At 36.7% G+C, this 22,634-nt stretch overlaps 1 protein-coding gene across 5 annotated transcripts in view; it reads right to left on the bottom strand.

Moving 5' to 3' along the window:
• LOC121166309 (inositol polyphosphate 4-phosphatase type II-like) overlaps positions 1 to 22,634 on the bottom strand; it is a 329,961-nt gene that overhangs the window by 93,519 nt on the left and 213,808 nt on the right. For 4 of the 5 annotated variants that reach the window (XM_040995445.1, XM_040995448.1, XM_040995447.1 and 1 more), the window contains one exon: positions 13,194 to 13,302. In XM_040995445.1, the coding sequence (XP_040851379.1) occupies positions 13,194 to 13,302 (109 nt within the window). Of the gene's footprint in view, positions 1 to 13,193; positions 13,303 to 20,236; positions 20,250 to 22,634 lie in introns of all 5 variants that reach the window. The other variant, XM_040995446.1, reaches the window with a different exon arrangement.

The following is a 22,634-nucleotide window of genomic DNA, read 5'->3' as shown; positions in this document are numbered from 1 at the left end:
ACTAATCTACTCATTAGAGAGCTACAACAATGAAGACCAGACCAGGCTGAAGCCAAGAACTCAGACTTTGATCTAAGTCTCACAAGTTGTTGGAAGGTACTTAGGAACTCTGCTACATAAGCAAGGGGCTAGATCAAAAACAAAGCATTTAGGACTTGAACTTGTACCATAATACAAACATTGACATTTTAAGCTGTACATTAACTAACTGTACAACAATGTTGTTTGTGTGTCAATAACATGCTATTGTAATGATTATAATTTGTACTGTCCTCTGAAGTGAGTCGATAAGGTGCCTCCAGTTTTATTTTTCTCATTTTATTATCATTTTCCTGTGTATTTTATGGTTTAGTATAAATTTTATGACTCATCATAATAGCTGCCAGGTATTTCTTCAATGATAAATATCCAGAATACAGAAGGAACTCAAAAATCTCAAACACACAGAACAACTCTATGAAATAACCAAAGGTTCAAAATATGTATTTCACCAAAAAAATACAAAAATTCCACACAAATATTAGAAATATTCAATATCACTGTCAGGAAAATGTAAATAAAAATCACAATGAGATATACCTTATCCCAGTTAGTGTGACTATTATCAAAGCGACAAAAACGTAATAAATGCTGATGGTGATAATATGGACAGGGAAAAACTGTCAAGCCATTGGTGGCAATGTCAGTACAACTATTCTAGAAAACAGTATGGAGGTTCTTTTAAAACTAGAAACAGGGGTAAGGCCAAAATGATCGACCAATGAAAAGCCACATTAACCTCAAACACAGAAAAATGCCAAGAAAAAGCAAAGGAAGGACTTAGGGGATTCATTGAGAAAAATTCTCACTATAAAACAGAGAAGAACAGACCCTGTGGGGTAGCAAATAGAGAGAGGAAAAGAAGACACTACTGCATGACATGTGGTTGGCAGTTATTCCTACATCTACACTGTTGCCTACCGTTTATGAAGCATTATCTTATCAGGGTAAGCTGGGAGGAGGCTGCTGCAGTGCCTCTGCCTAAGTGGTAAATGTAACTGAGGGAGAATTCCATGGTGCCAACTGGCTTCAAATCCAGCATGAAGAACTGGCAGGGGTCTGAATAAATACTGTAGTCATGAATGGAGGTTACACAGTGTTCCTAGCCTACTCACATAAATAACCAAACTCTAGAACTCTCTCCTGACTGAGAAACAGCTAACAGTCTTGTCACTGTTAGAGGCTGCTGGGCTTATAGACAGAGTGGTTTGCAAAATGGACAGGAGATCGCCTTAATCCTGTGATTGTTGCATTTCCGTATATAGGCCATAGAGGTGAAAGTATCCCATGTTACAGCTGGTTTGCCATCCACTCACTTCTTCTGACTATGAAGACTCAGAGGACCTTGTATGTTGGGGATAGATCTAGTGGAGGAGGCAGTGGACACAATGTGGAATGCGTTAGCACATTAAAGAATGCCCATGATAAGCAGATGATGTGCAGTGGTATTGTGAACTTACTCTAGGTTATGAATCAGCTGGTTCATCCTATTATAGAGAAGGATTGGGATGCTGGATACACTTGACAGCTCTAAAATCCCCCACTCCAAAAGAGCCACCATGAAATGCTACCCCCATCTTGGATGTCACGCTGGAGATTTTTCCAATCACATTTATGGCCAGAGATACCCAGTCAACCACATATACACTTGGGAATCAGGTGTAAACTTTGGTCACTATCAAAACTTCAGAGTCCAATATCTAAGAAAAAGCAAAAGAATTCACAAAATACAGAAGCAATAAACATAGAAACAAGAGAAATATGAATAAGGGAGGGAATTCTGTGATTACCCAAAGGAAACACAGTAATATATAAATATTGGACCTTATAGAACAGGAGACTGATTAAATGCAAGGGAATGACTTCTGCAGAAATGACTGCAAGGTTACTAAAAAAAAAAAAAAACAGATGAAATAAAAAAAATAAGCACATTATGCATATGAGTAATTCTGCAGAACGATGCTGAGAAAAAATATCAAACAATTCTTGGAAAAAAAGTAGCTAATAAGTCAAATTACACAAATTTTAAAAAGTGAAAACCCTTAACAGCAGAATTTAGGTTAGTGGTAAGAAAGAATATTTAATCTATAGATGGGCATTTGGGAATAGTTCATTCAGATTTTTAAAAAAGAAAAAAAAATAGAAAACCAAAACACAGTGTTCAGGATTTATGCGACAACATCAAAAAGCTAAAATATCCAAGTTTTGGAGTTCCTAAAAAGTACAGGAGAAAAAGGGAGAAAGACTAGCTTAGAAAACCAGAGTATATAACTTCACCAACTTGGAGAAATATATGGATATCCAAACATAAGAAGCACACAGAACCCAAATATTCATGATCAGACACATTACAGACAAACATTCAAAAGAAAAACACGAAGATGGTAGGCTAAACTGTGCAAGAAGGAACTATCAGCTCACAGCTCACTTTTCAACTGAAAATTTACAGAGGAAAAAGACAGAAGAAACCCAAGTCATAAAACCAAAACAAACAAAATCCTGCTAGCCCAGAGTACTGAGAGAACTTCTCATCCACAAATGAAGGTGAAATAAAGATCTTACAAAACACAAAACTGATGAGATTTGTCAGCCTCTGACTGGCTTTCCAATGATAATTCAAAATGTTTCACACTTTCAAACACAGTAAGACAATCAGCATTATGACAGAAGGCAAGGAAGAAAACCTTCTAGTGAAACCACAAAGGAGATTAAAACACTAAGAATATCAAAAGAAAAATAGCAAGATCTAGTAATTTATTATAAATAATCATAAATGAGTATGGATTAATTTAACCAATTAAAAAATACAGATGGGCTGACTGAGAATTTAAAAGTCATATATATATACATATATACACACATGTGTATATACATATACATGTACATATATGTACATATTCTGACTTCAAGAAACACATTTTACCTCTAAAGACACAGACTGAGTATGAGAGGATGAATTAAAGAACACTCATTGAAAAAGAAGTAAAAAGAAGCAAGAATCATACATCTATCAGACAATAGACTCTAAAACAAAAATAATTGAAAGTCACAAATGAGGTCATCCTATAATGATTAATGAAAAAATTCAGGAAGATGTAATTAAAGCAAATTTGTTTGCTTAAGAAACACAGTTATATAAAGCAAATGTAAATGAATCTAAAGGAGGGCAAAAGCTCCAACACAGCCTTCATGGGAAACTTCAAAACCCCAGCTCAAATGATAGACCACAGATGACCAACAACAACAACAACAACAACCAAATTAATAAAGACGCTACATCCCTAACCCAAAACAAAAATTAGAAGATCCAGATTACTACAATCGGAGATGAAAAAAATTTTCCAACTGATATCACATAAATGCAACAAATCATCAGGAATCATTCCAAACAAGTTTATGCCAACAAGCTAGAAAATCTAAAAGAAATGGAAGGATTTTTGGACACACAAATATACCAAAACTTCATCGTGAAAACATGGGAAACCTAAATTAACCAACAATCATGAACAACTGCAAAACAAAAGCTCCAAGGTTCCAACTATAACATAAAAACAAAGAGGAGAGATGCTATTTATTCTGGCTTGAGCAGTATGCACTGCATATATGTGTTGAAATTATTCCTGCACCTCAAATACCTATAAAACTAACATTACATATTTTAAATAACTTATTAATTATTAGAAAGGTAGAGTGAGAAAGTTAGACACAGAGAGAGTGAAAAACAGAAATATAGCAAGTAGGGAAGAAAATCTTCCAACAGTGCGGTACTCCATAAAAGGCTCAAGGACCAGGTCAGGACCAAGTTCAAACTATGGCCTAGAATGTCATCCAGCCTCCTGCGTGAGAGTCAGGGGTCCAAGCCCTGGGGCATCTCCTATAGTTTCCCAGGACCATTATCAGGGAGCTGAATCGAAAGCAGAAAAGCTGGGAACTGAGTTGTCATTCATAAGTGATGGTGACGCACTCAGTGTTCAACCCGTGAGACCACAACACATCAGTGCCCAAAAGAAAATAACAATGCTTTCAAAAAATGCAAAAAAAAAAAAAAAACATGTCCTCATATCTCATATATGTCTGGACCTCATTGGGCCTTCCTTCTGGAAGCTAACACATAAGCAGTCACGAGGTCAGTTCTCAAGATGGAGTGGAACAGAGGTATGTTATGCATAACACATCTTTGTGGAAGATAATGCACAGTATCTCTAACATTTATCCACTCCACAGCTAGTAAGTTCCATTTATTCTGGCACAATAGCCAGGGGCTAAGTCCTTGCCTTGCATGCCACAGGATTCCATTTGGATGCCAGTTCTAACACCAGCTACTCTACTTCCCATGCAGCTCCCTGCTTGTAGCCAGGGAAAGCAGTCCAGGATGGCCCGAAGCTTTGGGATCCTGCACTTGCATGGGAGCCAGAAGCAGCTCCTGTCTCCTGGCTTTGCATCAGCTCAAGCTCTGGCAATTATTATTAATTAAGTTCTTGACACACCTGGAAAAAGCCGTTAGCATAAAATACTGAACTCAGATTGCTTTATCCTTAGGAAAAGGATGGACCTTAAGTATTTAATTGTAGATCTACCTTTATTATGGACTTAATGTGCTACCACAATTTTTTTTATTTTTCAGATATTGCTGAAAGTAAAATATGGTAAAAAAAAAATAAAAACTGTATTACAGGTTCATTTGGGAGCATATGCACTTAAATACCATCCATTTACTTGTACCACATTCAGTTCAGTGCTGTGTAAACCTCATCAATTACTTTGCAAAGTATGTCCAAACCTCAATGTTACCATTTTATTAAAAGCAATTAATCTTTTCTCAATGCAGAATTATTGACAAAGGAGTTAGAACTTATTTCTTAAATATTGGATGTTGTGTACAAGACGCTGGTTACGTGAAATTGCACTTGGAGAAGCCAGGCAGATCCTGACAGATACGTGGAGAAGTTTTGCCCGATCCTGCTTTTCATTTGCTAAAATACACAGTGTTAAGAAATAGCCAATGAGTATCTAACTCACAGGGAGTTGGGGGACGGGAATGTACCTCCACGGAAATAATGTACAAAACGACATACCATCAACTAATGGTTAAAACATAAAAAAAAAAAAAAAGAATTGACAGGACAATATCCATGTGATTTCATCATATTTTTCAAGATAAAATTTTGTGAAAGTATTCAAAGATGCCTTTCAAAATGAAAGGAGCATAAATTTACCTGTATACCTTGAGACAGATATTATAAATAAATCATCTTTGATGTAAATAAGTTTCAAGAGAATCACAAACATATATATAACTTATTTTTAAAAATGAAGATATGTATATATACTATATATAAACCTGAATATATAATAATTTCAAGAATTAGTCACTTTAGGCAATTTTCTAACTTTGAATATATGATAAGATAGACAGATGCAGACTTTACAGGAGAAACAAGACTAGACGATCCTGTCCCCATATGCTACCAGTAACTGTCTTTTTGAGGATGGATTATTTTTTCAAGTTTTATTTATTTTTACTGGAAAGGCAGATATACATTGAGGAGGAATTTTAAGGGGCATGCTCATTTTTTCTTTTGTTTTTAATATTTTTCAACTCTTTCTTTGCAAAATTGGAAAAGCATCAGAGAAATCTTCCACCTCCTTAGAATGTGTGAGGAACAAATGAAGTATAACCTATGGGGAACATAACAGGTAACCTATAGATACAGACTCGAATCAGCATTAGACACTAGCAAAGCCATAAAAACATACAGGGGGAATCAAGAGCGATCCTGACAACCTCTTAACAGGAGGTCAAATGCACAGAGCAGAGGGGGCCGGGGACAGAATGGAGCAGGTGGATAGGAGGAGGCTTGTATCCCAACTCTGGAGACTCCCAGATCCTCACCAAGGACTATCAGCATGAGCACCAAGGGTTATATTCCAACTGTGAAGGAGACCACGGGGAATTGGAGTACCTTCAGAGGACAAGAACTCTGAGGTTATCCACTCCCTTTTGTGTCTTCCACATGGGATGGAAGATGCCCAGACCCTTCCTCACAGGATCCAACATCATCTGAACAACAGCCAGGAGTCCTGAGTGGTCCTCAGAAACAGAAGAACAGTAAACTCTGTTTGGGACTAGAGAGAGGAGCTTTCTCTGGTTCTTACTTAGTTCCAACTTTGGATCTCCACCCTCCCTTGCTGTGACTGCCAGGTTCGCTCTGGAGCTGCCCCTCCCCCGCCTCCAAAAATATATAGATAGAGAACAACAAAGAAAGCTTAGAACCCGAAAGGAAACGGTCAGCTTGGACTCACATATACCTTATTAGGTAGGACACAAAAATTAGTTACTCCTCACTAAGGTATTGAAGATTTCTCTGCACACCCCTCCTAAAACTGTTCTGCACCTCAACTGTTGACATATGCCTTGTTAGAGTTATAAGCCAGTTTGGACTATCCTAAAATCCACCAAGTTCAGTAAAAATTATGCTTCAACACTATAAACTGCTAAATACAAAAATGAAAATAGACATAGCTGTATAGTACCCTATAGCCATTTTAACGTGTGTAGAAGCCGGTTGTATATAAACCAAAATTGAGATGTCAATGAAGTAGTCACAGGATGTGGTTAAGAACTTGCATTTTCTCTCATATTGGTCACTCAATACCACATCAATTAACTCCATAATGTTGTAAATTGTTGCTGATGTTCTGTTGTGGCTTTTAATTGGTCGGGATATGCTGCCATTTCTGCTTTCAGACCAGAGATGGTCTCCACAGAAACTGTTGAATTTATCTGGACAATAAGATGCTGTACTCTATGCATGGTACATGCTTGCAATGAAAGAATCGTGACTGGATTTGAACTATAATACTGCAACAAGGTGGAGGAATCCACCATGGGGGGAGGGTCTGGGGAGGGGCTGGGGGAATCCCAGAGCCTATGAAACTGTGTCATAAAATAAAATGTAATTTTAAAAATTGGAAAAGTATCAATAAACTTATCTATTAAAAACATATTACTCAGATGAGTTTTTGGTGCAATAGTTATGAAACTGTAGGATGCCTGCTTCCCATATTGGAGCTCCTGGGTTCAAGTTCTGGCCTAGTTGTTCATTTCAGATTTCTCCTAATTTGGAAGGCAACTCCAGCTCCCCAGCCTTTGCCACACACGTAAGAAGCCACATTGAGGTTCAGGTATCCTACTTCAGCCTGGCCTGCCCCCGACTGCAGGCATCTGAAGAACGAACCAGTTGATAAAATATCTTTCTGTGCCTCTGTATATCTCTGTGCTCTTATATCTCTATAAACTAGAAACCATATCTAACTCTGTATCAGTTATCTCCCATTATTTATACAAAGGCATAGAAGCTCTAATTTCCAAAGTACTGTCAGAGGAGGAAATATTGATTACCTTGTTTTTGATTGGCAAACACTGAAAACATGTATTGAAATGCCCTACTGCTCTCCATATTCGTGATTAATTACTATTATGATTGCATAATAATATGTATAATTAATATTTTTCTAAAAAAACCTAAAAATTGACTATTTTTTCTACTTTGGATACATATGACATAATCTGTTGGTTCATATACAATATAAACAGAGTCTGAATTTAAGATTGTAAATTGCTTCCTTTATGAGAAATGCAGAAATCAAAGTATAGAGAAATATTAAAAAAATATTTCCAAGTAAGATAAAAGTAATATGTGTTCAAATTTCCCCACCACCAAATCATGGATGCAATCGCAATTCTTTAAATACGTGTATTTGAGTTTTTCTAATTTATAAAAAAAATTTTAAAAGCATTATTTGTAAGCATGATAATATCATGTTTTCAAACATCTTTGGTAACTAGTGTCCACTTGTTCACTGCTAAAGAAGATAGAGAAACCACAGCTTCACATCAGTAGCTAAAAGATATGTGTAAGTTTTTTTCCAGTATTAGTATTGATTAGATTATAAAAAATACATTTCAGGGGTAGGCACTGTGATGTAGTGCTTTATCAGCAACTTGGATGCCCAGGTTTAGTACTCTGCTTTGGATACTGTTCTCTGTTATTGTGCCTGGGAGGTGGGGAAGCATGTGATAGTTAGATTGCCTAAGTTTCTACCACCCAGATGGGACACCCAGATAAAGCTTCTGACTTTGGCCTGGCTCAAACAGGGCTGATGTGGATATCTGAAAACAAAACAAAACAAAACAAAACAAACAAACAAATTGAACATTCTCTCTCTCTCTCATTCCACCTCTCAAATACATGAATAGGAATACATTTACAACAGACAACAAGATATTATCTACCTGCATTTCTCCTTTATAATAGTAAGGAAAACATCCCCAGCCCCAGTTTCCTTTTTGTGACCCTGTAATCGCTGAGCTCAGAACATATAGATGTAGTAAAACTTTGTGTCTGCTAGGATTTGACTTCTGTGTCCCTCTCTAATCTTTCATTTTTTTAACATTTAAACAATAAAACTAATCAAAAGGTTGTCACTGACATTAAAAAATGGAACCTTTGTGAGAACTGCCCTGCCCATCCCATATATGAAGACAAAGCTAGAAGCCACTCTGAGGAATGCATACATCTTTAGACAATGAGTTGGCTGGTGGCTTGCTTGTAGAGCTCTCAGCCTTGAGCTCTGTAGCAATGCATTTTTCTGGTTTACAGATTATCCAGAGTCAGATATTTGTCAAAGAAGCAATAAGGACTAAGGCATTATTATTACTCCGAAAATTCAATAGTTGTAGTTCAGACACAACCTATACCATTATTCATGAGAAAATTTAAGCTCTCTTTTCCTTTAAAATTGTTCCTAATTGTTTAAACTTCAGATTGAAAGCCCAGGGCAACAATTTTGAATATGGGTATCCAGAGCACATTAGGGTGTATTTAGGTGGCAAACCAGGAACCTGGCATTAGAGTCATTTGAACAAGGTTTCTGAGCGTGTTCTAGAAGAGTAGTTGGATTTTAATGAGTCACAATGCCCAAGATTGTCTACAGCCATACCACCTGAATGCACCCAGTCTCATCTGTCCTCGGAAGCTAAGCAGGGTTGGGCCTGGTTAGTACTTGGATGGGAAAATGCCCAAGATGTAGCTAACACATCATTTGCTATCTTTTTATTGTCTTTGCAAAGATTTTTGTCTTTCTTGAGTTGCTCTTGCAATCTAATGATTTTTATACATTTTTTTCTTTTGCTTCAAGGTCATAATGCTACTTAGTAAAAATTCTTTTGGAATCTGATTTTCTGATAAAATCAGAAATGTTGAAGTAGAGAAAAATATACGTTGTACTGAAAATCTGTTTTATGAGAGTAGAGAATTTATTTATATTTTGGAAGGGAAATCCATACTTTTCCATACAAACACTAAGTAAATGACACATGTCAAAGTGAATAAATTGTTGAGATATCCTAATTTTGGTCTCTTTAGCAAATACAAGTACAATTAGTGTTTTGGTTCTTCCAGACAAGCTCTAAGTTTGCAACTCAATATCTTCATAATACATTTCATTTTCTGTCCTGCAAAATGTATAGTTCATGTTCATTTTTGTATGTTTCTCAGTCCCAAATTATTCCAGCACAACACTGTTAGACTTTACTCTCACTTTTGCTTCCATTTCACAACTTGCTAATGAGCTTTAGAGTCTATAAAGATAAGGGAGTTGTGATCCTTTCCTTTAACAATAATTACACAGCTTTTAGTCCTCCTAGGGTAAATAGCAACTGAGGATTTCCATAATTGTTAAGTGCAAGTCAATTGTGTAGTTACTCTATTTCTTCATCAAAATTCTCAAGTCTTCCAACATCACTATGTACATACAGCTATATCAGTGGTGTTCAACTCCAGCTTACACATTCAACTCACCTGGAACCTTAAAAGACATGCCCATGTCTGAGGTTGATTCTCAAAAATGTGCACTTAATTTGTCTAGGGTGATAGTCTGTCACTGTTCAAAATATTTTTAGAAGCTCTAAGAACAATTCTAAATGAGCAGCCATGGAATGAATTGCTGCTCCCCTTAGTATTTATCTAGAGCACTGTGAATGCGTGGAAAATCTTCTCGTCTGTTGGAGTCTTCAAAATGTTAAAGTTAGAGATTATACCTAATTTATATATTTATTTTGATATTGTTGGTCATGACTTCCAGAAAACTTACAAACACAGTCCTCTGTGAGGCACTCCAGAAAATCCCAAAAATCAAGACCACAATATTTTACTTAAGAGCATAAACTAAATGGAAATACAAGACAACAAGCAAACTGAATACAACATTGATATGACTTAGCAAAGCTATGAGACAGGTAAATACAAAATATTAGGAGAGAGAATCAAATCCAGCAAGGCCAGAAAAAGATTAAGAATCTATTATTTACGCACATATCTAAAACCAAAAAGTTTTTTCTCAGGGTCTAACACAAATGCAATATTTATCCTTGGCAGTAACGGGGTGAAACCTTGTAATTTATAAACATAATTTGCAAATTTCACAAAGATTCTTTATATGCTGTACCAGATGCTAATGCCGTGAAGATAGTTCTGTGTCTCCTAATTGTATCACAGTTTAAAAACTGATTAAAACACATGATTAACTCAATCCTTAAGGTAAAAGCTTCTGGTTCCAGATAAAATAGAGTAAACACAATCTATCATTATCCTAATCAAAATGAAACAGTGTAGACAAATACATGCCATAAATGAGAAGGTTCTAAGTGATGAAGAAATTAAGGGAAATTGGATAGGGATCTGAGGTCTTGAGAAATGACATGATAGAATGTAAATTTTTTCCTTGACTCTATCTCAAATTGGATAGCAGAGAACCACCTCTAAAACAAGATTACGCTACAAATAACACCCAGAGAAAGTCAAACCGGGGCGGGGGGTGCGGAGAACAGAACGTCCTAACAGAACATGCAGTTTTTAATCACCCTTGACTGTCCTGGAGTAAGAACTACAAAAACTGGCATTCTGTCTGCATCCAAGGATGACACAGGGAACGGGCTGAAGAGATGGGGAAGGAAGGGGTGATCCGATCAGAGGTTCACCCTTGTGAATGCCTGCATCCAACATCACATTATATGAGCTCAAGGCCTGACTCCACCTCCGATTCCAGCTTACTGATATTATGCACAATGGGAGTTGGCAGGCAACACTTGAGACCTTGGATCCCAGCCACACTTGGAGAGACCTGCACTGACTTCCAGGATCCCAGCTACAAATACATATAAGTAATGAATAGAGAAACAAACAAATAAAGTCACATATACTATATTACAGCAAGGTGAGAATGGGAAACATTTTTGCTTAGTATAGACCACAGGCAGAAACTGTCTTGCATCCCCATTCCTAGTTCAGTAGATAGAGGGCCTTCTTTGCCCAGGGAGTCTGTGATTTGAACAATCTTCAAACTTCCATGAAATAAAAAGAATAATCCTCTCTCCAGCAGAGCCTGAAGTTAGAACTTTCTCTCTCTATGATGGTAACAAAACAACACAAATATGTGGCAACAGGAAGGTCTGGGGGAAGGGCATGGATATTCAGAGTAACTTGTGCATGAAAATTTCTTGTGGCGATTGAGTAGTATTAGAGTAAAGGTTATGGTAATGGTCATGGATTTATGAAACTGCAAATCCTGTGTCTGTGAAAAAAAAAAAGACAGTAGAAAAAATTTAGAACTTGAATAAGCACTACAACCAAGTTAACAGAATTAAATCAAAATCAGTTTTGAGAAAGAAAGGAAGGAAAGAAGGAAGAAAGAGAAAGAAAGAAAGAAAGAAAGAAAGAGAAAAGGAAAAGAGAGAAAGAAAAGAGAGAAAGAAAGAAAGAAAAAAGAGCAGAAAGAAAAGAGAAAGAAAGAAGGAAAGAAAGAAGGTGAACTGACAGCTTATACTTAGTGAGGTGTCTGTTATTCAGTTCTACTTTACTTTAGTTTTTTTCTGAAAACCCGGACATTGAAAACTAGATCCTACACATGATTTGAAAAGCCCTTGTTTCACCAATCAAAACTATTTCCAATATATTACTAAACCCACTATGACTAATGAATGAGAATTTTTCCATAACTTGCAAGATTTAGGTTTCTAGTTAAAGCTGAGCATCTACATGAGAAGGAAGATGATTTTTCAAATCTGAATAATGCATTTTATAAAAGATGCTCATGAATGCAGTCACAGCCAGAGAATATTAGATAAGCTTAACTGGATGGGGCACGGGAGTGTGGACAAACGATTGAGGCCAATGTATTCTATAACAACGTTTAAAAATAACTAAATTTTATGGGGCCCGGCGTGGTGGTGCAGTGGTTAAGGTCCTCGCCTTGCATGCCTGGGATCCCATATGTGCGCCATCCCGGCAGCCCCGCTTCCCTTCCAGCTCCCTGCCTGTGGCCCGGGAAAGCAGCAGAGGACAGCCCAAAGCTTTGGGAACCTGCACCTGCGTGGGAGACCCGGAAGAGGCTCCTGGCATAGCATCGGCATAGCATCGGCTGTTGTGCTCACTTGGGGAGTGAATCATGGGACGGAAGATCTTCCTCTCTGTCTCTCCTCTCTGTATATCTGCCTTTCCAATAAAAAAATAATAAAAATAAATCTTTAAAAAATAACTAAATTTTAAAGGGTTGGAGAAAGGTAGATGAGCATTATAAATATTGATGATTACATTGTGTTTTGCCTCATGCCTTTTGCTTAAGGAATGGAAAGTTTTCTCATTTAATTCCATCATTTAGGTGATAAAGTTCTGTATTGATATCTCTTTTTCGATTGGTACAACTAAATGATGAGGCAGCTATGAGCCTTGCCTCTGGCAAAGCAGATCAAAGTAATAAATTATGACCTAGATTTCTCAAAATCGTCGACTCTACAACTAAATTAGACCATTTCCAGGTAAATCTATCAGCATATGATTCCTTTGTACAAGCAGAGATTGATATTGAAATGCCATTTCTTTCTCAACAGCATAGCTTTAAAAAAAATGCTGCCAGGACAGTGCTCTACAATAAGCAATATGTGCAGGCATGTTTAAGCTACAGAGCAAGCTGGAAATGATAGAAACTATTCATCCAACAGTCCCAGATTTTTATCTTTAGCTTATATACAGACTTGCGCAAAGAGAACATATTATCATTAGTGGAATGCAAGTGTTTCTCTTGTCTTTACTCACTTTCTTCTCTCTGTTTCAAATCTATGGAGTAACTTCCGAAGACCACCGTTCTTAAACCCCTGGAAATGGGCAGCTGGGGCTCCCACAGTGATGACATCGTAGAGAGCATCTGGAACAGAAATGAACAAGGAGATGAACATTTTGCAAACATTTATCTGTAGCATGCTGGTTTCATTGACACATAGATACTGTGGGGAGTTTGAAAAAAATCTGTTTAATATCATAAAAATTACTATGTACTCACATCTCAAGGGGGCAAGAGGAACTAATGAATCTTTCTAAAAGCCACCTGTGCACCTAAACAAGTTATAATACTTCCCTGATTTATGAGTGCATCTTAATTATATGCTACAGCATAGAACAATATGTTCTTTCATTCTCCTATATACTTACTGAGATAACATGCTAATTGGTCTTTTGTGTATTTTTCCTTTATTGGTTTTGCATCATTTAATTACAATCATTGAAATTCAACTTTAATGAAGAACTGTTCAGACAAATTTTATGCAGAAAGGAATCAAAATATTAACACATTTTGATTCAAGGGCAGAACAGTACTATCACACTTTTTAAAAATTCTATATAGAGTAGTATCCTGCTTATACACACTAAATCTCACACAGTTTTGAATACATATTTTTGCAATTTCCTTAGTGGACATGGAAAGAATGTACAAAATAACTTGGTCCATTTTCCAGGAGATATTTTGCTTTTATAATAAAAATCCATACATTTAAATTGAAACTCAATCCTTTGATCTCTAAAACCATCAGGTTTGATACATATTAAGTTTATGACTTCCAACACATGCCATCACTTTTTTACATTCAAATGAAAACTATCCCCATAAAAAGAAAGAGTAAATGCCTTCTTGTTAGACTATATCTTGTCTGAGAAATCTAATTTCACAGTAGATTCTTTTCAGATTGATTTGAATATTGACACAATAGTTTTTCAGATCTCATTTACTGTGAACACATAAATTATCTTATTTGCTTTAGGTAAACACAATAACTTCTTCAATGTAGTTCAACCCAGATGAACCCGGGATTTTGTTTTTTCTATAAATGAAAAGTTTCAGCAGCATTCAGAAAATACAAGGTCACAAGGAACACAATGCAACACCATCAGACACATGTATAAAGAACAGTTTGAAATATCACCATGGAGCTTGCTTTGCGGCTCCAAGGACTAAGCTGTCACTTGGAAAACTTACAGCCCATATGGTCACTGATTTGAACCTTGGCTGCTCTGCTTCTGCTCCAGATTCCCACGAATGCATTTGGAAAAACAGCAGAGGACAACCAGCTAATCAAACCCCTGCCACTCATGTGGGATACCTGGATGGAGTAATAGTCTCTTGGGTTTGGCCTGGCTCAATGTTACTGTTGTGGCCATTTAGAGTCAATTAGATCTTTCTTTTTGTGTGTGTCTGTCTCCTCTCCCACTCAGTAATCCTGTCTTTCAAAAAATAAATAAATAAATGAATCAATCCTGATAAAAGATAGATCTCAGTAGCAATAAGCTCTTATCTTTTAAAACCCACTTTAAAAGAGAAGTTTGTTGTTTTCAAGATAAAATAATATCGGATTTTTAAGAAACCTAAATTTTTTCCTACTCTATCTGAGAGTAACCTAGGGCTAGGGAAACAGCTTCACGGTATTCATGGAAATATGCAGATTAAATAAGCACATTCCTTCTATACTTCAAGGAAAGACACTGAGTTTCTCACAAATCATGACATCACCCTAAAATTATTAACTCTAAATTCTACTCTACTTCAAGTACATTGAAGTGTTAATTCCTTTAAGAATCCACAGATATCATATTCAAAGTCTTCAGATTGTCATTTAACCCTGGTAGTTGAAAATGAGTCCCTGGAACTGAATTCAAACTGGGAAGTTAGCTGGCATCAGGAAAAGTATCAATTTTCTCAGGTTAAAAAAAAAAAGAAATTGAATGTAATTCAAATAATAATTATTCAGTAAATATGAATATTTTATCTATAGGAAGCAATTTTACACAAGAGAAGGTGGGTTATAATTTGATTTTTGCCAATTTCTTCATTACCTACCTACTATAGTTTGAAATGGAAACTGGTATTTAGGCTCTGTCTTCTGAATGGGATGATATTCTGTGTTAATTCTAACTAAATGCCAACAGTAACTCATCACAACATAGTGATGTGTTTATCCCAAAGCATGAGTTACCAGCAACACCAATAAGGTATAGAAATAACAGAAATGATTGTCCAGCATTAAGAAGCAAAAGGTACTGGGCCCAGAGTGATGGCTCAGTTGGATAATCCTCCACCTTGCAAGGGCCTGGTTTATATGCAGTCGGTAAATGTCCCAGCTGGTCCACTTATCATCCAGCTTTCTGCTTACGGCTTCAGAAAGATATGGAAGAAGCTCCTGGCTTCTGGTGTCAGCTCTGGCCATTGTGTCCACTTGGGGAGTGAACCAGAATATGGAAGATCTTTGTCTCTGTCTCTCCTCCTCTATATAAATAAGTCAGAGAATGACAGTTACTTCACTTATATTTACTTGTAGGTCTAATGATCTCCATGAGTTTTCTAACAAATAATCATATGAAAATTGACTAGGAGAGTAAATCAGTCAATGGGTACATGGTTCTTTGTTTACAAAACTATTGGCACAATAAATTTTATTGTTCAAATCATTTTTCTTTTTTTTTATCTTATTATACAGTTCCATAGGCTCTGAGACATACAGTTCCAATTACAGATGAATGAGTTCCACAGATGTAGTTTGACACATATTGTTTGTAATGAACACTATATTAATAATACTGTGCACTGAACTCGGTGTCAAGAAGATATATCTGATGTTCATGGTTTTCAGAGTAAAGTTAAAAAATAAAGAGGCATAGGAAATTTCTGGAGTTGATGAATATTTCCACCACCTTTGTTATGATAAAGATTTCACAAAGTATGCCTATGTCCAAAGACATTACATTGTATGTTAAACATCCAGATTATCATAGCAGTTATTCCTCAAAGAGCCACTTTAAAATATAATATACATGTATATGTGCATGTTGCAATACACATATATAAATAAAATACATGTTCCATAAGGCCAAGTGAAATGTGTTCTTCTTTCAGCTTCCAAAAAAATTACAATTTCTTGTAGTCCTTCATGGTATCCAGAAAAGCCTGTTGTTTCTCCAGGACCACCGCACCAAGTAGCATGTGTTGAGAGAGGGACAGTATGACTAGAGAGGGACAGAAGACAGAACTCTTCATTGGTGGAAATTTAAATAACTTCCCTTTGCCAAATCTATAAAAACATTCTACCACAAACTTTGCTAGCCTCCTTGTAGTGCCTTCTCAGAGGCCCATGCAAACAAGGAGCCCTGAAACCAAAGCTGTCATAGTTTCACAGTGAATCTGCCTTTTCATCCATAATTTCAGGACCCTACAAAGTAACTTTTTAGGAACAGAGATTTTATTCATCTCCTTTCGTGGCTGCTGGGAATTGAAGGAACCAAGTGACTTTGAAGCAGAAGCAAAGGCAGAGGAGCAAGTTGCTGGGTTAATATTCTTTCCCCATATGAAAAAGCATAGAACTTATCTTTAAAACTAAATGGAGAAGTTGGAGTTATTTGAATCCATCTGCAATGTGGCTCTTAAAATTAAGGAAAAATTGGTGCTGTTTGTTCTTTCACTTGTTTTTATTCTATTTTCTCTTTATGAACTTCTCCGTCAAAGGGTTTACATATCTTTTTAGTGAGCCCTTGTGACATCTGCATTGCTGGCTAGGTCTGGCCTCTCCCAAATGACATGTTCTGATTCATAACTGCCGTAGAGATGTCTGAGTGTCAGCCAGTGTGTGAAGCTAATCTTACTCTCCTGACCCCAACCTGCCTTCCTCTACAACTCTCTCTGACTAAAGCAGACAACATATTCTCTCACTCCTCTCAGGGTGCAATCTTTGGAGTTATTTTCATTTTTCTTTCCTTCACTATTATCTCTCACAAATGCTAACAGTTTTGCTGCCAAAAATCAAAGTTCTTTCTCATCCCTCTTGGCCATTATCTATCTTTGCTGATGACCTTGTTTATTAGTTGGTGAGATTACTCCTGTCATTTTAATGCTAGGTTCTCTGCACCACATAGTGTGGCTTACTTCTAGACACATGGCCAGTCACACATAGGTCTGAGCACTTAACTACTTATCACAATTTGAATATATTGATATAAAATGTTGATACATCAATGTAATACTCAGGTCACATCATCCAGCATTTCATAACCACCAACAGCAAGAGTGGGAGCTACTGAGTATTGAGGATGCATCCTTAGTGCTTAGTACATAGAACATACCCATCTTTAATTGACTGATATTTCATTGCAAGACTGATTTTATAATTCATTTTTTAAAGATTTATTTATTTATTGGAAAGTCAGATATACAGAGAGGAGGAGAGACAGAGAGGAAGATCTTCCCTCCGATGATTCACTCCCTAAGTGAGCGCAACTGCCGATGCTATGCCGATCCAGAGCCAGGATCCAGGAACTTCTTCCCGGTATCCCACATGGGTGCAGGGTCCCAAAGCTTTGGGCCATCCTTAACTGTTTTCCCAGGCCACAAGCAGGGAGCTGGATGGGAAGTGGAGCTGCCGGGATTAGAACCAGCGCCCATATGGGATCCCAGCACATTCAAGGCAAGGACTTTAGCCTCTAGGCCATGCCGCCGGGCCCTGATTTTATAATTCTTGAATATTATAAGCATCTTGAAGTTTTTGCATTTTGGTCCTTGTATTCTCTGGCTTGATTTTCTCATTTCTCATTCTTTCCCACTTCCTTAATGGCTGCAAAAATTCTATCCCGCATTGATGAACAATTACCACTCTTTCTCTCATGAAAGGACTACAATGTCTGGGACCCCACAAGACCAGAACTTGTAATCTAGAACTCAGTGTAGGTCTACCATCTGGATAGCAGGTGCCACCCCACTTGAGTCACATCACCCCCTCTACTATCTACACACATTGTCAAATTGTTGGAATTGAGAGCAGCGCCAGAAACTGACCGCAGGGACTGTGACAATGATGTGGGTGTCTTCATCACTGTAGTACTATATGAAATAATGTTATTATAGTTTTAAAAACATGGCAAACTATATGAAGGCATTTCAAGCAGTTCACTGAAATACGAAATTAAATGTGAACTGATTTTTATATAAAATAATTATGAAAAACATGCATTTGTTTCTAAAACACATATTCACATTTTATGGGAAAAATTGATTTGGCCTAAAAAGGCAAAGGTTTCAGGTGAAGAATAGGCATTAAATGCTCCAAACTTCTTTTAGTTTCTCATTGTAGAATAAATTTCAAATAACAAAGTAGCTCATATAGAAGTACACAATATCTTTTCTAAATTCTAGAAAGGTATTTCTCTCACTTCCTCACCTGCCAATACAATCATGCTCTTCCATTAATGTCAAGAGGCTTATTCACCTGAGATACTTAAGGTCATTGTCTAGATATTTAAGGACATGAAGCCCTTTCTCGCCTCTCTCATGTTTCAGTACTGCCTTTGATTCTACTCATTTTGCTCAGAACTGTTTCTCAGAAAACTTGGATTGTTGTGTGCATATTTTGTAGATCAAAGAATTTGAGTTTCAGTAGGCATTGAACATCTCAGGTCTTCCAAAAGTTGCATTGAAGTTTTTGAACTTTCAACTTTGATAACCAAAGAGTGACTCTCAAGTAAAACAATGGGAATGCAGTTGTTAAATGTTATTCACAGAACTGATGTGAACTAAAGCCAAAAGCAACAACTTTGTTCTTCAGTTGTGAATGGATACAATCCCTTGGGACATAGTAAAAAATAAGTGAAACACACAAGGTCGAGTTTTGTAGACCTTATCATTAGTTAAAACGGTTTATAGAGCATGTAAAATGACCACTAAAAGTTACAAAACAGTAACACTTTTGAAGGAAATAATAGATAAACTGTCTTAGGGCATTTAATATTTTTCAATTATCGTAATTATCAGTTACAAACACTATCAGATATAAATGGTGGAACTGCTAAACTTCTCTCTTTTGATTCCTTAAGCTTTAAATTTTACTCATAAGCACAGCAAAACAACAAACATAGCTATGTATGTCTTGTGTTATATTTGCTGATTTCTTTATTTCAAATTGTATACACTTTAAAGTACCACAGTTAACACTCCTCCACACACATCCCTGACCACCTTGATAGTTAAAATCATTGAATTTAGGATAAACTGATAATTTTATTCTGGAAGAGAAGGTATGTAGGAAAACAACATTAAAGTTCGAATACAGGGCCTGGTGAGTTAGCCTAATAGCTAAAGTCCTCACCTTGCACATGCTGGGATTTCATATAGGCGCCACTTCTAATCCCAGCAGCCCCGCTTCCCATCCAGCTCTCTGCTTGTGGCCTAGGAAAGAAGTCAAGGATGGCCCAAAGCCTTGGGACCATGCACCTTCGTGGGAGACCTGGAAGAGACTCCAGGGTCCTGGTTTCAGATCAGCACAGCTCCGGCGGTTGCAGTACTTGGGGAGTGAATCATCAGATGGAAGATCTTCCTCTCTATTTTTCTCTTCCTCTCTGATTATCTTTCCATTAAAAAAAAAATCCTAATATAAAGCTTGATAAGATTGACGCTGTTAGTTCCCCATTTTCATTTTATCTGCTCTTCAAGTTCTGTGTTCTCATGATTGGAATAAAGCCCTTGGCTGTATACAATAAAAGCCTTCAGATGTTTGGTAACAGGAAACAGCTATACAGCTTTTGGGGATTATCCTATAAGAAATTGGAACAAAGATGTTGAATATCCTGTTTTCTTTCTCAAAAAACAAAATGTGTGTATTCCTTTTTTTGTGTTCTCTGATATCTCAGACATTGTTTTTGACTTTCAGGAAATGGCATATAATGTCACAGGAAAGTAGGATGGTCATATAATGTCCTAGGGAAAGCAGGATTGTCACATAATGTCACAGGAAAGGATTGTCATCTAATGCCCTAAGGAAAGCAGCAGCTAAGTTGTGGCAGCTCATGCAGATGAAGAGAGCAGCTTGATCGAAACTTAATCATAAGGCTGCTTAACTTCTTTCTTCTAGGATACAGCTTCAAAATTCTCCGAACTCTTGAGCTAGTGTTAATAATGAGAACAAATATAGATATGCTGATCTGATATCAAGAAAAATTTAAGCATGATGCTTCACTGAGTACTAATACACAGAAAATGCCTTTGGCAGGAAAAATGATGCGAGGAATTCCTTAAGGATGTCTGTCTCAAAACATCCCAGCAAGGTTGCACCATCATTCAGCATATCTAAAGTTAATGATCATACATTGATGGAATGGTTCAAACTCTTAGCATATAGATATCTAGAATCTCTAATAGTTTCATTTGCTCATACTCTAGTATGAAGATTTGAGATTTAGTGAATCACTCCTCATAGCTAAACGTTAAATTCTGGCCAATGCATATGAGATTCCAGCTCTAGGTATTTGATATAAAATACCTTTGTTTCATAAACATTAAGGTCCTTTCCACAGAAATTCTCACATGTATTGAAAATACCAAAAAAGAAAACAAGAATGTGCCAGGGAATGTTGGGCAGACGTGTTTCACTCTTACAGATCAAGGGCTAGTCCATCTCCTACAGGATCTGAAACGTAACTAAAGAGTCACGAAACACTTGGTCTCTTCCTTTATTATGATCATAACTGTATTCCCATTTCCCTCCTCTCTGGTGACAACGGTCCAGTTCCCTGCTAATGGCCTGTGAGAACAGAGTAGCACAGCCCAGGTACTTGGGGTCCGTATCATTCAAACAAGGAACCTGGATGCTTCTGGATCCTGCTTCAATACAGATGAAAAAGCGCCTTCGGAAGAATTCCCTTCCCATCTCTCTCTCTTTCTCTCTCTTGTTCTCTCTCTCTCCTATCTCTATCACTCTGACATTGAAATGACTGAAACTTTTTTCTCTTTTTTAATGAAGTATATACCTGGAGAGTTACGGTTTTTTATTCGGGGATTTTACTTTTTACTATCGTCTTGCTGTCTGGATCTCTATTTTGGATAGTGTTTAATCAGCTACATTAAAGTCATGAATAAAGACAACAAAATAACAATAGATTAGGGCAGTGAACATTAATAGGAGTTTTCATTTGTTAGTATAAACATGATCACATTAGTTTTGCTCAGTTCCCTGTTTTGAGGGTTAGAATTTAGTCTTGCGTTTGGCAAATTTTTATTGTAAAAGGCACATTACAAATATAGTTGGCTTATTAATGAAATATGGATGGACCACAATGTTCTAAATCATAAGAATAAAAAAAAATGTATACGACATCAAAATAATCCAACAGTGAAATACCCAAGACCTAGCTGCTGCTCCTCGCTTCATTAACTGGCAAAATGTTCTCTGTAACCAAGATAAACACATTAACGAACACAGATCATAGCAAGCTTGCATATAATTCAAAGTCTGTTAAATATGTTATGTTGCCAAATGGAAAACTTGGTTAACTACTATATCTTACAAGTACTAACTCTTCAATTTAAAAAATAAAAACGAATACTTAGCTCAACTAATTTGGTCAAAGCAAAAATAAAGTAATACATTGCCCATAGTCTAATCATGACACAGACTAGAAAGTACATAATTTATCTGAACTAAACTTTGAAAGAATAAATTCATAGCTGTAAAACTTTGAGAAAGAAAAAGAATGAGGGAGGGATTTGGGAGAGACATGGGAGGACTTGTGTGCTTGTGGAACTTTACCTATGCAATACATGAATCTGTTTTCTTATTATTAACAAATTCTCATAACAAAACAAAAGATTGCCAAAAATAAATAAATAAGTGCTTTAGGTAACATCTGTAATTACCCTCCTTTGTTTTTTTTCTTGGAGAAAATCATTACCCTGATTGTGCTGTAAGCATTTTTTCCTAAATAATTTTACCAGGTACATGTTGATCCCTAAATGACATTCAAGGGCTTTTCTTTGTTTGTTTCATAAAGTCAGTGGAAATTAATCTGATCAAAAGTGTGTATGTCTGCAAAATATGTAAATTGACAATGTAGTTCACGCAATGTTTCACCTTTTTCTAAAATAATTTTGGCCATTTTCTTTATTTTCTTCCATTTTCATACTTTTAAGAATCTGCTTGAAGATTTCCATGAAAATGATCCATGAGGCTTTTGCTAGGATTGCATTGATTTTTAAGATCAATTTTGGGCCCAGCACAGTGGCCTATTGGCTAAAGCCCTTGCTTTGAATGTACCAGGATCCCATATGGGTGCCAATTCTAATCCTCACAGCTCTACTTCCCATCCAGCTCCCTGCTTGTGGCCTGGGAAAGCAGTCCAGGACGGGCCAAAGCTTTGGGACCCTGCATCCACGTGGGAGACCTGGTGGAGGCT

Source organism: Ochotona curzoniae, unplaced genomic scaffold, assembly GCF_017591425.1.
Source record: "Ochotona curzoniae isolate NIBS_2020 unplaced genomic scaffold, NIBS_Ocur_1.0 patch120, whole genome shotgun sequence".
Taxonomy (NCBI): Eukaryota; Metazoa; Chordata; class Mammalia; order Lagomorpha; family Ochotonidae; genus Ochotona; species Ochotona curzoniae.
Note: the sequence above shows the minus strand (reverse complement) of the source record. Positions and strands in the feature narration are given on the sequence as shown.